Source organism: Callorhinus ursinus, unplaced genomic scaffold (assembly GCF_003265705.2).
Source record: "Callorhinus ursinus isolate GAN/ISIS: 27379988/994484 unplaced genomic scaffold, GSC_fseal_2.0 scaffold38, whole genome shotgun sequence".
Lineage (NCBI taxonomy): Eukaryota > Metazoa > Chordata > Mammalia > Carnivora > Otariidae > Callorhinus > Callorhinus ursinus.
The window spans coordinates 11,354,520-11,366,664 of record NW_027397100.1 but is presented as its reverse complement, the minus strand read 5'-3'; the positions used below and the strand labels follow the sequence as shown (position 1 = coordinate 11,366,664).

Genomic DNA, 12,145 nt, shown 5'->3' with positions numbered 1-12,145 from the left:
TAATAGTTAGTACTGTGAACATACTTAATGCCATTGAATTGTGTGCTTAAAATGGTAAATTTTATGTTATATGTATTTTACCACAATAAATAAAAAATTTTTTAATGTCTGTTACTTATATGTAAAGAAATTCATAAGAAACCCAAATAGACTGAGCTTCTATAGCAAATAGGATTAGCCTTTTAAAATACTTGACAGTAGTACAATAGGATAAAAATTATTCACAGAAAATATTTGGCTGAATCAAAATACTTGTGCTACAGGCCAGAAAGTATCTTCCATAAACCTAATGTTTTGAACCAGAGTTGTAGGAGTTGAAAGCCACCTGATTCTGATAGTGTATAACTACACCAAAACCTAGAGAAGTTGAGAGAAGGAGGTTATTGGGATATACCTGGATCAGAGTTCTATGAGCTTGATCTCATTTGTTCATAAAACCAAAAAGTCCATACTGACTCAAGCTCTGTGTCCCATGTAACCACATGAATATCCTATAGGACAAGCATATCTGGGAGGTAAAATAAGGGGCTGCTCTAAAAAAGCTAATCTTGAGACTTTGTGAGTAGGGAGCTCTTAGGCAGAGGGCACCTTTCTCTTTCTGTCTCCCTGAAAGGATGTGGTCCTAAGATTTATATAGGGGAAGGTTGGCAGGGCTTTGACAAACATGGAGAAGCTCCTCCAACCACAGTGATGGGGTATAGTCATTATCTAGTGCATCTAACACTGGGAGTTCATTTGAAATGATCATTTTTTTTCTTTTTTTTTTAAAGATTTATTTATTTATTTGTTTATTTGAGAGAGAGAATGAGAGAGCATGAGAGGGGAGAGGGTCAGAAGGAGAAGCAGACTCCCCGCTGAGCAGGGAGCCCGGTGTGGGACTCGATCCCGGGACTCCAGGATCATGACCTGAGCTGAAGGCAGTCGCTTAACCAACTGAGCCACCCAGGCGCCCTGAAATGATCGTTTTTCATTCTTGCTTATGCTAAACGTAATATAGGACCATATATATATATATATCTTTATGTGTGTGTGCTGTTTTTTTTAACAGTTTGTTAAAGAAATTGATAATGAGAAGAGAATGAGACTTCTGCAGTTTGTTACTGGAACCTGCCGGTTGCCAGTTGGAGGATTTGCTGACCTCATGGGTATGTATACAGGATCACTTTTCCTGTACAGAAAATTGTTTATCACATGGTTATATCAAATCAGCATGTATAAAACTTACCAGAAATAACAAAAAATAGACATTTTCCTAACCAGTCACAGTTAACCTAGATTTGTATAAACTATTAATTCACTTTGTAGTCCTTACCTCTAGAAATTTTTAACCCTAAGGCTGGATCCCACATTTTAACTTCGTAGGATAGCAATATTCTATATGTAAATCTCTGGTCATTCAGTCATTGGCAAACATTTTAGTGTCTCCTATGAGCCAGGCACTGTTGGTTGTATTATATTTTAATGATGTGCTTAACACTTCTCTATTATACCTGGAGCTCCTTGAGATACAGGTCCATATCTTCATCTTTTTATTTCTGGTGCCTAGCATAGTGCTTGTCACGTAGTAGTCACTGATCAAAATGTGTGTTGTTTGGAAATGAATGACCATGAAAACACTTTTGTGACTGATAGTAAATAAAGTAAATTAAATCTTTAAGACCAGCATTATGCCAAGTACCACAGGAGAACAGAAGTTATGATCCCTAAGCCTATTTCAGCTGAAGCAGAGAGAACTGAAGAACTAAGTAGGCAATTTTTGGATACAGTGACTAAAAGCCAGACGAGAATTTTGGACATTACTCTGAGGGTGTTGGAAGCTGTGGAAACTTGTGAAGAGAGGAAAACTTGCTGAAGCTGCATATTAGGAAGATTTGATAGCAAGGTGTAGCATGCATTAAAGGATAAGGGAAACCCTGAAGAGAGGAAGAAAATATTGGAGCAATTGATCTTAGGAGATGGAGGTAGGGATGGAAAAGAAGGGATAAATGCTAGAGAAGTTTCAAATGTAGAAATAGAACTTGATTAGAAGATGAGACATAAAGCAAGAATGCCAAGGATAAAACCATGTTTTGAAAAATAGAGAAATGGAGAAGTTGTATAGTGTAAAGAACATGGTTTAGAGGTTTTGAGGGAAGATAATGAGTGGCTTAGAACCTCTTGAGGGGCGCCTGGGTGGCTCAGTCGTTAAGCGTCTGCCTTCGGCTCAGGTCATGATCCCGGGGTCCTGGGTTCGAGCCCCATATTGGGCTCCCTGCTCGGCAGGAAGCCTGCTTCTCCCTCTCTCCCTCTCCGAGCTTGTGTTCCTCTCTCGCTGTGTCTCTCTCTGTCAAATAAATAAAATCTTTAAAAAAAAAAAAAAGAACCTCTTGAGTTCAAGGCAACTGCCAGACAATCAGAAGAAAACCAGGGAGCCAGAGGGGCAGTTCAGTAGGTGTTGCCAAAGTAGGAGTTTAGAGGTAAGAGTAGAGCAATGACACTTGAAGCTATTAGAACAGGTTGGCTTATGCAGAAATAGAATACAAAGAGTAGAGGGCTGATGCTTAGAAACACCTGTATTTAGGGATGAGACAAATAGCCTAGAGGCAGACTTAAAGAATTTGGAGCCCAGAGAGGAAAGAGGAGAAATAAATATTCTGGTCTCTCAGAAGCAATATAGAAAGGAGATTTTTAATCCAGCGCCAGAGAGGTCTCAGAGAAGGTTTATTATTACTAAGTTTTCGGAGAGGGGAACCTTTTGAGAATGCTCTCTTAATTTGAAAAAGAAAAACCATGTTGGTGGTTCAGGAAGTAAGGTAATGACCAAAATGAGGAAAAAACTGGTGTAAGCTTCAGTATAAACTAGAGATCTGATCATTTAAGAGATGAGAACTAGGTCTGCTCTTGGGAATAATATTTGGGTTGGGTGGAGCTATCTAAACACAGGAGAATACCTGTGGAAGGCCAAGAGGAGATTGTGGTTCATAGACTTTTAGAGGCCATCTAGTTTAACCTTCCACCCAGTGTAGGAGGAGAAAGTTATAAGAATGATGTATATAACAATGTAATGTGATGGTTCTCAACCTTGACAGATCTAACATCCCACTTCTATAACAAATATTTATAATATCCTCTACAATATTCTGGAATAAAATTGGTAGACATTAAATAAAAGTACCTACAAACAAAAAAAAATACATAGAAAATTTTTAAGAAGTGACTTATAATGAAATATTTATTTCAATCAATGTATATTTGGGAACAACTGTTAGAAGATACTAGTTAGTAGATACTTGTTCCTATTTAAAAGGTTTGGGTTTAAGATAGGATCAGAAACCTTTATAAGAAACACTAGAATATGAAAGAACAGATAGAAAGAGCAAGAAATAGAGACATCTGGGTGTGGCTCAGTTGGTTAAGTGTCTGCCTTCAGCTCAGGTCATAATCCCGGGGTCCTGGGATCGAGCCCCGCGTCAGGCTCCCTGCTCACCTGCTTCTCCCTCTCCCTGCTGCTCCCCCTACTTGTTCACTCACTTTTTCTGACAAATAAAAAAATCTTTTAAAAAAAAATAAAAGAGGGGCACCTGGGTGGCTCAGTTGTTAAGCATCTGCCTTCGGCTTGGGTCATAATCTCAGGGTCCTGAGATCGAGCCCCACATTGGGCTCCCTGCTCTGTGGGAAGCTTGCTTCTCCCTCTCCCACTCCCCCTGCTTGTGTTCCCTCTCTCGCTATGTCTCTCTCTGTCCCATAAATAAATAAAATCTTTAAAAAAAAAAAAAAATAGGGATGCCTGGGTGGCTCAGTCGGTGAAGTGGCTGCCTTCGGCCCTGGTCATGATCCCAGGGTCCTGGGATCGAGTCCCACGTCGGGCTCCTTGCTCAGCAGGGAGCCTGCTTCTCCCCCTCCCTCCCTCTGCTTGTGCTCTCTGTCAAATAAATAATAAAATATTTAAATAAAAAAAGAAAAAGGGCAAGAAATAATAGACTTAAATATGATTAAGAAAAAAAGGGAGGGACACCTGGGTGGCTCAGTCGGTGTAGCATCCAACTCTTGATCTTGGCTCAGGTCTTGACCTCATGGTTGTGAGCTCAGGCCCCACACTGGGCTCCATGCTGGATGTGGAGCCTACTTAAAAAAAAAAAAGAAGAAAGAAAAACAGGGAAATAATCTAAATGAAGTAGGGATAATAGACCTGCCAAAATAAATTACAGATGATCAAAGTAGAGAAAAATGAGGTGGTGTCTATGATGAAATTCCGCCACAGGCCAAGACTCTGATACATAAAAAGTCCTCAGAGACCGTATTATTTGAAAGTTGAAATGGATTGAAAATAGGCACATAGGTGCAAGAGTCCACATAGAACTTGTGTGGTTTAGGGGCAATGTCAGAATAAGATTGAAAACAGCAGGCAACCTAAAAATAATTTCAGTATATATAATATATACAACTTGAGGTCTTACCATTCCATAAAGTTTTAGAAAGCATTTAGGATGAGATGATATATTTGTAAGATAGCCTTTATTGGTGAAATTCACTAAGATCCTGTCATTTCCTATTTCTCTCTTTTAATATTTGATTCTTTGTCTTTTGAATGCAGTCCAGACTCTTCTGTTATATACTAATTAGCACTATTAAAGCATTCTATCTTTGTGGTTAGAAATGCTGTATTGAGTAGAGAGAATGTTCAGAGTGAGTTAACATAATTTTGAGCTTGATAATTTTAACTATCCTTTTTCATAATCACCATTTCCTGTCTTACTGGGCTTTTCACATAACTGCTTATGTAAATACTTTGATGTTATTAAATCAGAAGTACTACCAATGCATATATGTACTGGTCAAGAGGGACCTGAGAACATAAGAATATTCTTTGAGTATGACTGTCTCACACATTGCAGAACATTTAGTTTGCCTGGCCCCTTCTAAAGTCCAGTAACACCACCAGTCATTGTGACTACCAATAAATGTTTTCTAGGGATTGGTAGTGACCTTTTAGAAAAACAGTGCTTTAGGATCACCATTCACTCTGTAACAGAAGGTAACTGAGAGGAGAGACAAGAAGTGGGTCTAAGTGTATAAGGGTTCTGCAGGACCTATAAGCACAAGCATTGTTAATACTGAATTCACTAGGGGCCCCTGGGTGGCTCAGTTGGTTAAGCGACTGCCTTCGGCTCGGGTCATGATCCCAGAGTCCTGGGATTGAGCCCCGCATCGGGCTCCCTGCTCAGCGGTGGGGGGGGGGGGGTCTGCTTCTCCCTCTCCCACTCCCCCTGCTTGTGTTCCCTCTCTCGCTGTGTCTCTCTCTGTCAAATAAATAAAATCTTTTTTTTAAAATTTTTTTTTATTTATTCATGAGAGAGACAGAGAGAGAGAGAGAGACAGAGGGAGAAGCAGACTCTCTGCTGAGCAGGGAGCCCGATGTGGGACTCGATCCCAGGACCCTGGGATCATGACCTGAGCCGAAGGCAGACGCTTAACCATCTGAGCCACCCAGGCGCCCCATAAATAAAATCTTTAAAAAAAAAAAAAATACTGAATTCACTAGGTTATATTTAAATAAAGTTTTATTGTATAAGACAGTGGATTGTAGTTTTCCTCTTGTGTTTAAAGCTAAAATTAAGCTTTTTAGGTATTCTGTTATTAGGTGAGGTATACTAGTTATAGCATTCTCTTACTCCGGCAAAGGAGTGCCAGATAAAACTGCATTTTCGTCTCTTGGGCATACATTAACAAAATGGTTCTCAAACTTTAGTACTCATCAGAATCACTTGGGGGCGCCTGTGTGGCTCAGTTGGTTAAGCGACTGCCTTCGGCTCAGGTCATGATCCTGGAGTCTCGGGATCGAGTCCCGCATCGGGCTCCCTGCTCAGCGGGGAGTCTGCTTCTCCCTCTGACCCTCCCCCCTCTCATGCTCTCTCTCTCATGCTCTCTCTCAAATAAATAAATAAATAAATAAAATCTTAAAAAAAAAAAAAAACTAAAACCTTTTAAAAAAAAATCACTTGGAAGCCTGTTCAAACACAAACTACTGATTCAGTTCAGTAGGCTTTGGGTAGAGCCTATGGATTTGTGGGGTGTTTTTTTTTTCCTTTTAAAGATTGTATTTATTTTAGAGAGAGAGCATGCACAAGTGGAGAGATGGGCAGAGGGAGAGGGAGAGAGAGAAACCCAAGTAGATTCCACGCTAAGCACGGAGCCTGATGCAGGGCTTGATTTCACAACCCTGAGATCATGACCTAAGCTGAAATCAAGAGTTGGATGCTCAACTGACTGAGACACCCAGGAGCCCCAGATTTGTGGTTCTTACAAGTTCCCGGGTGATGCTGATGCTGCTTGACTGAGGGGGTCACAATTTGAGAACCATTGAGTATCAAACTATTGATGATTTCACTGTTTTAGGGAGCAATGGACCACAAAAATTCTGCATTGAAAAAGTTGGAAAAGAAAATTGGTTGCCCAGAAGTCATACGTGGTAAGTAAAATCAGAAAGAGTAGAGAAAATAGCCTTTTTCCAGTTACCCTGTAGATATTAAAGCCTGTTGGAAATTAGAAATGAAGTATTTCCCCATGGTATTGAATTACTTATAATAGCTTTATCGAAGCATAACTTATGTACAGTAAAACTAAAGATCATAAGGTTACTCATTTAAATTCATTGATATTTAGTAGATCTACAGAGTAGTAACCATCAACCAATTTTAGATTATTTCTGTCACTCCAGAATGATCCCTTATGCCCATTTGTAGTCAGTCCCTTTTCCTACCCCTGAATTTTTTTTAATGTGATACTAGGAAAACTTTTAACTTTTCTCTGGAAGCAGAAGAAATCAAGCTTTCATAGCTTTTGGGAGAACAGAAATATTTTCTCATTATAAATGTAACTTAACCACATTTCCAAAAATGTACAGAACTAAAAACAATGCTAATTTTAATTCAGATACAGTATGTTGGAATCCCACCTAACATCAACAATATTTGAACTTTATTTTGTGAGACATTTCCGTAACCTTGCTGGATATTCCTTTATTTCTCCCATCTGCCCTTTATACTTATTTTAGTGTCTGTTCCTTTATATTTTCATTCATATACATACACATAGTTTTTAAAATATAACATTGGCACATTTGTTGAAAATCAGTTGACCATATATACATGGGTTTATTTCGGGATTCCCAGTTCTATTCCGTTGATATATTTGCCTTTCCTTAATGGTAGTACCACACTGTCTTGATTACTATAGCTTTGTAATGAGTTTTGAAATTAGGAGGTATGAATTCTCCCAACTTTTTCAAGATTGTTTTGGCTATTCTAAGGCCTTTGGATTTCCATATGAATTTTAGGATCAGCTTGTCCATTTCTACAAAGAGGTCAACTGGGATTTTGATATAAATTGCTTTGAATGTGTAGATCAGTTTGGGGGAAAGCCCTTTATTCTTTTTGAAGCTATTATAAATGGAATTGTTTTCTTAATTTCATTTCAGATTGTTAAGATTATTCATTGCTGGTGTACAGAAGTACAGTTGATTTTTGTACATTCATCTTGTACACATGTACAAATACATTTTTTATTTGATTTTTTCTAACTTGGAACAGATTGAACCATTACACTCCTGTGAACAGTTTATCTCAGTCACACACAAAACCCAGCCTCATTACTTAAGTTAAGTTCCAGGTTTTCATTTGCAAGAAATAACAAAAGTTACGACCGTAGATTTATTTTCCCTTTGTGGATAGCATGATTTCTTCTGATGTCAAACATCTGCCTAGGCCTTATCCTTAAAATATAGCAGAGGGGCCAGAGCCTTATGGCAAACTCACTACCTTATAAAGGTGATAATAATATGGCCCCAAATTAGAAGATGCCCTTTAAAACCTCACAGCCAAGAATAGGACAGAGAAATTCAGTAGGAATAGAATATCAGATATTAAAGCAGAAAACTGTTTAAGTAGTACACAGACAGTCCCTGACTTAAGATGGTTTGACTTAAGATTTCTTGACTTTATGATGGTGTGAAAGGCATATGCATTCAGTAGAAACTGTAATTTGAATTTTGAATTTGATCTTTTCTTGAACTAGCAATATGTATATGATACTCTCTCATGATGTTGGGCAGTGGCAGTGAGCTGCAGCTCCCAATCAGCCAGCAATCATCAGGGTAAACAACCAGTATATTTAAACCAGTCCATATCCATACAACCATTCTGTTTTTCACTTTGAGTATTCAATAAATCACATGATATTCAACAGTTCATTATAAAATAGGTTTTGAGTTCAATGATTGTGCCCAACTGTAGGCTAATGAAGCTGTTCTTAACACATTTAAAGTAGACTAGGCTAAGCTGTGATGTTTGGCAGGTTAGATGTATTAAAATGCATTTTTGACTTAATGATATTTTTAACTTATCATAGGTTTATCCACATGTAACCCTGTCGTAAGTCAAGGATGATCTGTACTTAAAACCTTTTGATAAGAGACCTGTGGCCTACAAAGCCTATATTTACTATCTAGCCCTTCACAGAAAAAGTTTGCTGACCACTAATCTAGATTAGGGTGAATGGGAGAGTTTGAGGGGACTAACTCTTGGCCCTGTGTTCTGTATACACTTGTTAGTTCTTCACTCTACCCTGAAAGATAAATACTGTTATTCCCATGTTAACAAAGAAGAAACCAAAATTGAGAAAGGTAAAAGCACTTGTTCAAAGGCCCAGTGACAGAGCTGGGATTTGAACTCAATTTTGCCTGACTTTAAAACCAGTGTTGTTAAATACTAGACTGCTCATATGATTCTTTGTATATTTCCTTTTCTCAAGCTAACAATTCTTACTTTTAGTTTTAACCGCCTGGACCTGCCACCCTACAAGAGCTATGAGCAACTGAAAGAAAAGCTGTTATTTGCCATTGAAGAAACAGAAGGATTTGGACAAGAGTAACTTTGAAGAACTTGTGCCACCAAAGGACATGAACTTATTTGCAATCTGTCCTTTTCCTTCTCTGCTTGTTGCACATCTTGTTGTAAAATAGGGCTGTGACTGTTTAGAGAGTTATTTGAGTGTAAGTAAATTAATGTTATCATTGAGATTTATCTCCCAGTGATTCTGGATTTCTACTCAGTGTTTCCAGAAATCAGATCTGCAAATGACTAGTCAAACCTTACTTAACATGAGATTTAACACAGCAATGAAATCTGCCTTGTCTTATTCCACTAGATTGTTACCTTAACAACAGTTTTGTATATGTGTGTCAAAAGTCTCACTTGGGGAGTAGATTTTTTTCTTTTAGAGATTTCTGCAGATATGCAGGGAAGTCCCTTGGTACATGAAATATGTAAGATCTTAAGCCTCTTGGTGGGAGGTATTTGTTAAAAGCGCAAACTTAGCCCAGCTTCTGGGGATGTGAGCAAACTTCTGGCTTGTGCTCTCCCTCTCATTTCAGCCTGGCCTGACTATTGTTTTTCCTTCCGGAGCATGAATCCATGCATCATTTTGCTATTATCCTTGGAAAGTGATGCAAGACTCTTGAATCACTCTACAAAGCAGTTTTGTTACTTGGAATTCAGGGAGAAGTTGGTCCCAGCCTGCAAATGACCCTATAACTCTCTTCATTTGGAAGTTTAATTGTTTTAATTGCAAATACTAAACTTTACAAACAGTATTAACACTGTGCTTCTTCCTTCATGGTGGTTTTATAAAAGTTAATATAGAATTGGGATTAATTTAGCTAAATTCATCAAAGGCCATCATTGACAATTTTTGTATGTTCCTATATGTAAATTGCATCTATCATAATCCAACAACTTCAGTTATATTTAATTATTGCTAAGGAATTCAAGTTATAACTAGAGTACTTTACACCCAAAGAAAGAGGTCAATGAAACATCCTCTAAATTACATTTTCATTAGAGAGGGAGAGCTGTGGTACTGGCTAAAAAGAAGGGAGTAATACATTTACTAGCAATACATTTCTAGTAACCACAGAAATGTATTCTCTGTATGAATTAAAAGTCTTCAAATGATCATTTCTCTGACACCTTGGAGTAGTCCTTTCCATTCTTTACATTGTCCTGAATTGGATATTCTCTTCACTCCAAAAAATTTTAACAGGCTTTTCCTTCTTTTTCCCATGACTGTTTAATTTCATACTGCTCCATTGATATCTGATTAGTGCACTTTTGAATGTCTCTATAGTTAATTCTTTTAACTTAGCCTAATGTCAGGAAGGCTGCTGTCAGAGGTTTAACTTTATGGACAGTGGGTTGAAGCCTCTCAGCTGAGTGCCCATCACAGCTGAACCCTGAGGACAGCCTCATAATTTGTGAAACAGGACTTTGGCAGGTTTCAGTAGCATAACATGAACAAGTAGCACTGAGCCAAAAATAAGCAGAGAGTAGCAAACCCCTGTTCCACATGGAAAGAAAATGGTTTTTCTTTGTCCCTAACTCCTCTTACATCCTGGAACAACAACAAAAACATTTTTAAACTTGCGTAACTGTGCTCTAAAACACTGCCATCATAAAGCAGACTTGAGTGAAAGGGTTGCCTCATCTACAAATTGTCAGTGTAAAGGGGGGAGATTAGGTTCTCCCCAACCCTATCTTTGTTTTTTATTCCATATACTCCAGGAAATGTATGGTCTCTAAAAGCCGTAGTTGTTTCCAAGTAGGGACTCTGCCTTTTTGTTGGTAGGGGGAAAATGCTATTGCTTTGTCTTACAGAGCGAATGTCTGCCAACTATCCATTCATTATATAAATCTGAACTTTGGTAATATATGGCTGTGGAGATTAAGCCTTCTATAAAGTCTTACTATTGAGGTGAATTCTCATTAAAATGTAGTTATCTACAATATTTACTAGAGATTTATGAGATTAAATTAAATAATGTAAAAAAAGTAGACTTTTTTTTGTTCTACATAATGCTTGATGATTCATTTAGGGACCTAGAAATATTGTGTGAAAATGTATAAATATTACCCAAAAGGCTTTCTGCCCTATATTTTTAAAATACAGAATAGTTATATTTGAAGTAGCCCCGGCCCTAGTTCTATAGGGCTTGGCTATTTAATATTTTTATGGAAGAAACGTTTAGTTCTGGAAAAGGTAAATGCTTGTATATATTTTTGCAGCCTGGGATCTCCCTTACTCCATTTCTTCCTTTAATTTAAATGGCCACATGTATATGTCTTCCCTGCTGTGTTAGGAAAATGGGGGCTGGATATCCCAAGAATCAGAGGTTATATAAAAATACTACAAATAGCAGACATAAATACCTACCAATGCTATTTTAAACTTTGGTCCAAACTGAACATTTGGAAATAGATTTATTGTAAGTGTTCAATTAGAGCGATTTCTTAAATCTGAACTAAATTGCTTTTAGAGTCCTTTTTCTTTGTAAGCATTGTAAATGCTAATAAATCCTGTTAATTTTTTTTACTGCATGTTATGTTGAAATAAAAACAAAGTAAAATGAGCAACTGCCTTATTCTTCTGCTCTTTTGGGAGATTTGGGGAAGACAACATTTCACAGCCTGGGTCAAGAGGGAAGGACCTCACTCATTTCATCAGATAGAGTGGTTTAAAACTGATCCAGCAGCTCATAATAATAAATTCCTGCTGTGTCTTTTATGATCTTGTATCAGAGTGCAGAAGAATCTAATTTCGTAAGACTTACAATAACTCTATTTAAAATTCAGGTATTAATTTTTCATCAAGAGATTGACAATGTCAATGCATCAGAAATTTAAGTGAAAAATGACTCACTTGCCCACAAAGATCTCATCCTAAATGAACTATTTCAGTCAAGCCCACTCTGCCCCTTTTTATTTATCTGGTTAATAATCTAAAATGTTACCAGGGATGACTCATGGAGTTAGACTTCTCTATTTCTATTCTAGCCTCCTTGTTTTGGATGTAATTCCATCTGAACTCCTTTAGGTTACTTACTTCTACTTAATATTGTTGGTATCTCCAGCCCCCCCTTATTTTTTGTTTTTCTTTTATTAGAGTTATTTACAAAAGTATTTGTATATATGGTATGCTTTCATTTACTAAAAACAGGGAATGGCAGCACTGGATTGTATATTACTGTATTGGAGTTCCTTTGTTTTCTTGAACTGTAACTTCAAATACTCAGGTAACTCTACAAATATCACAGGGAGTCAAGTGCTCTTATAAA

At 37.6% G+C, this 12,145-nt stretch overlaps 1 protein-coding gene across 6 annotated transcripts in view; it reads left to right on the top strand.

Annotated features, from left to right (window-relative positions):
- Positions 1-11,444, top strand: part of ITCH (itchy E3 ubiquitin protein ligase) — a 119,967-nt gene extending 108,523 nt beyond the window's left edge. For 5 of the 6 annotated variants that reach the window (XM_025875839.2, XM_025875840.2, XM_073880532.1 and 2 more), the window contains 3 exons: positions 1,049-1,145; positions 6,376-6,448; positions 8,808-11,444. In XM_025875839.2, the coding sequence (XP_025731624.1) occupies positions 1,049-1,145; positions 6,376-6,448; positions 8,808-8,907 (270 nt within the window). In that variant the 3' untranslated portion in view covers positions 8,908-11,444. Of the gene's footprint in view, positions 1-1,048; positions 1,146-6,375; positions 6,449-8,787 lie in introns of all 6 variants that reach the window. The other variant, XM_073880531.1, reaches the window with a different exon arrangement.
- The last annotated feature ends 701 nt before the right edge of the window (positions 11,445-12,145 follow it).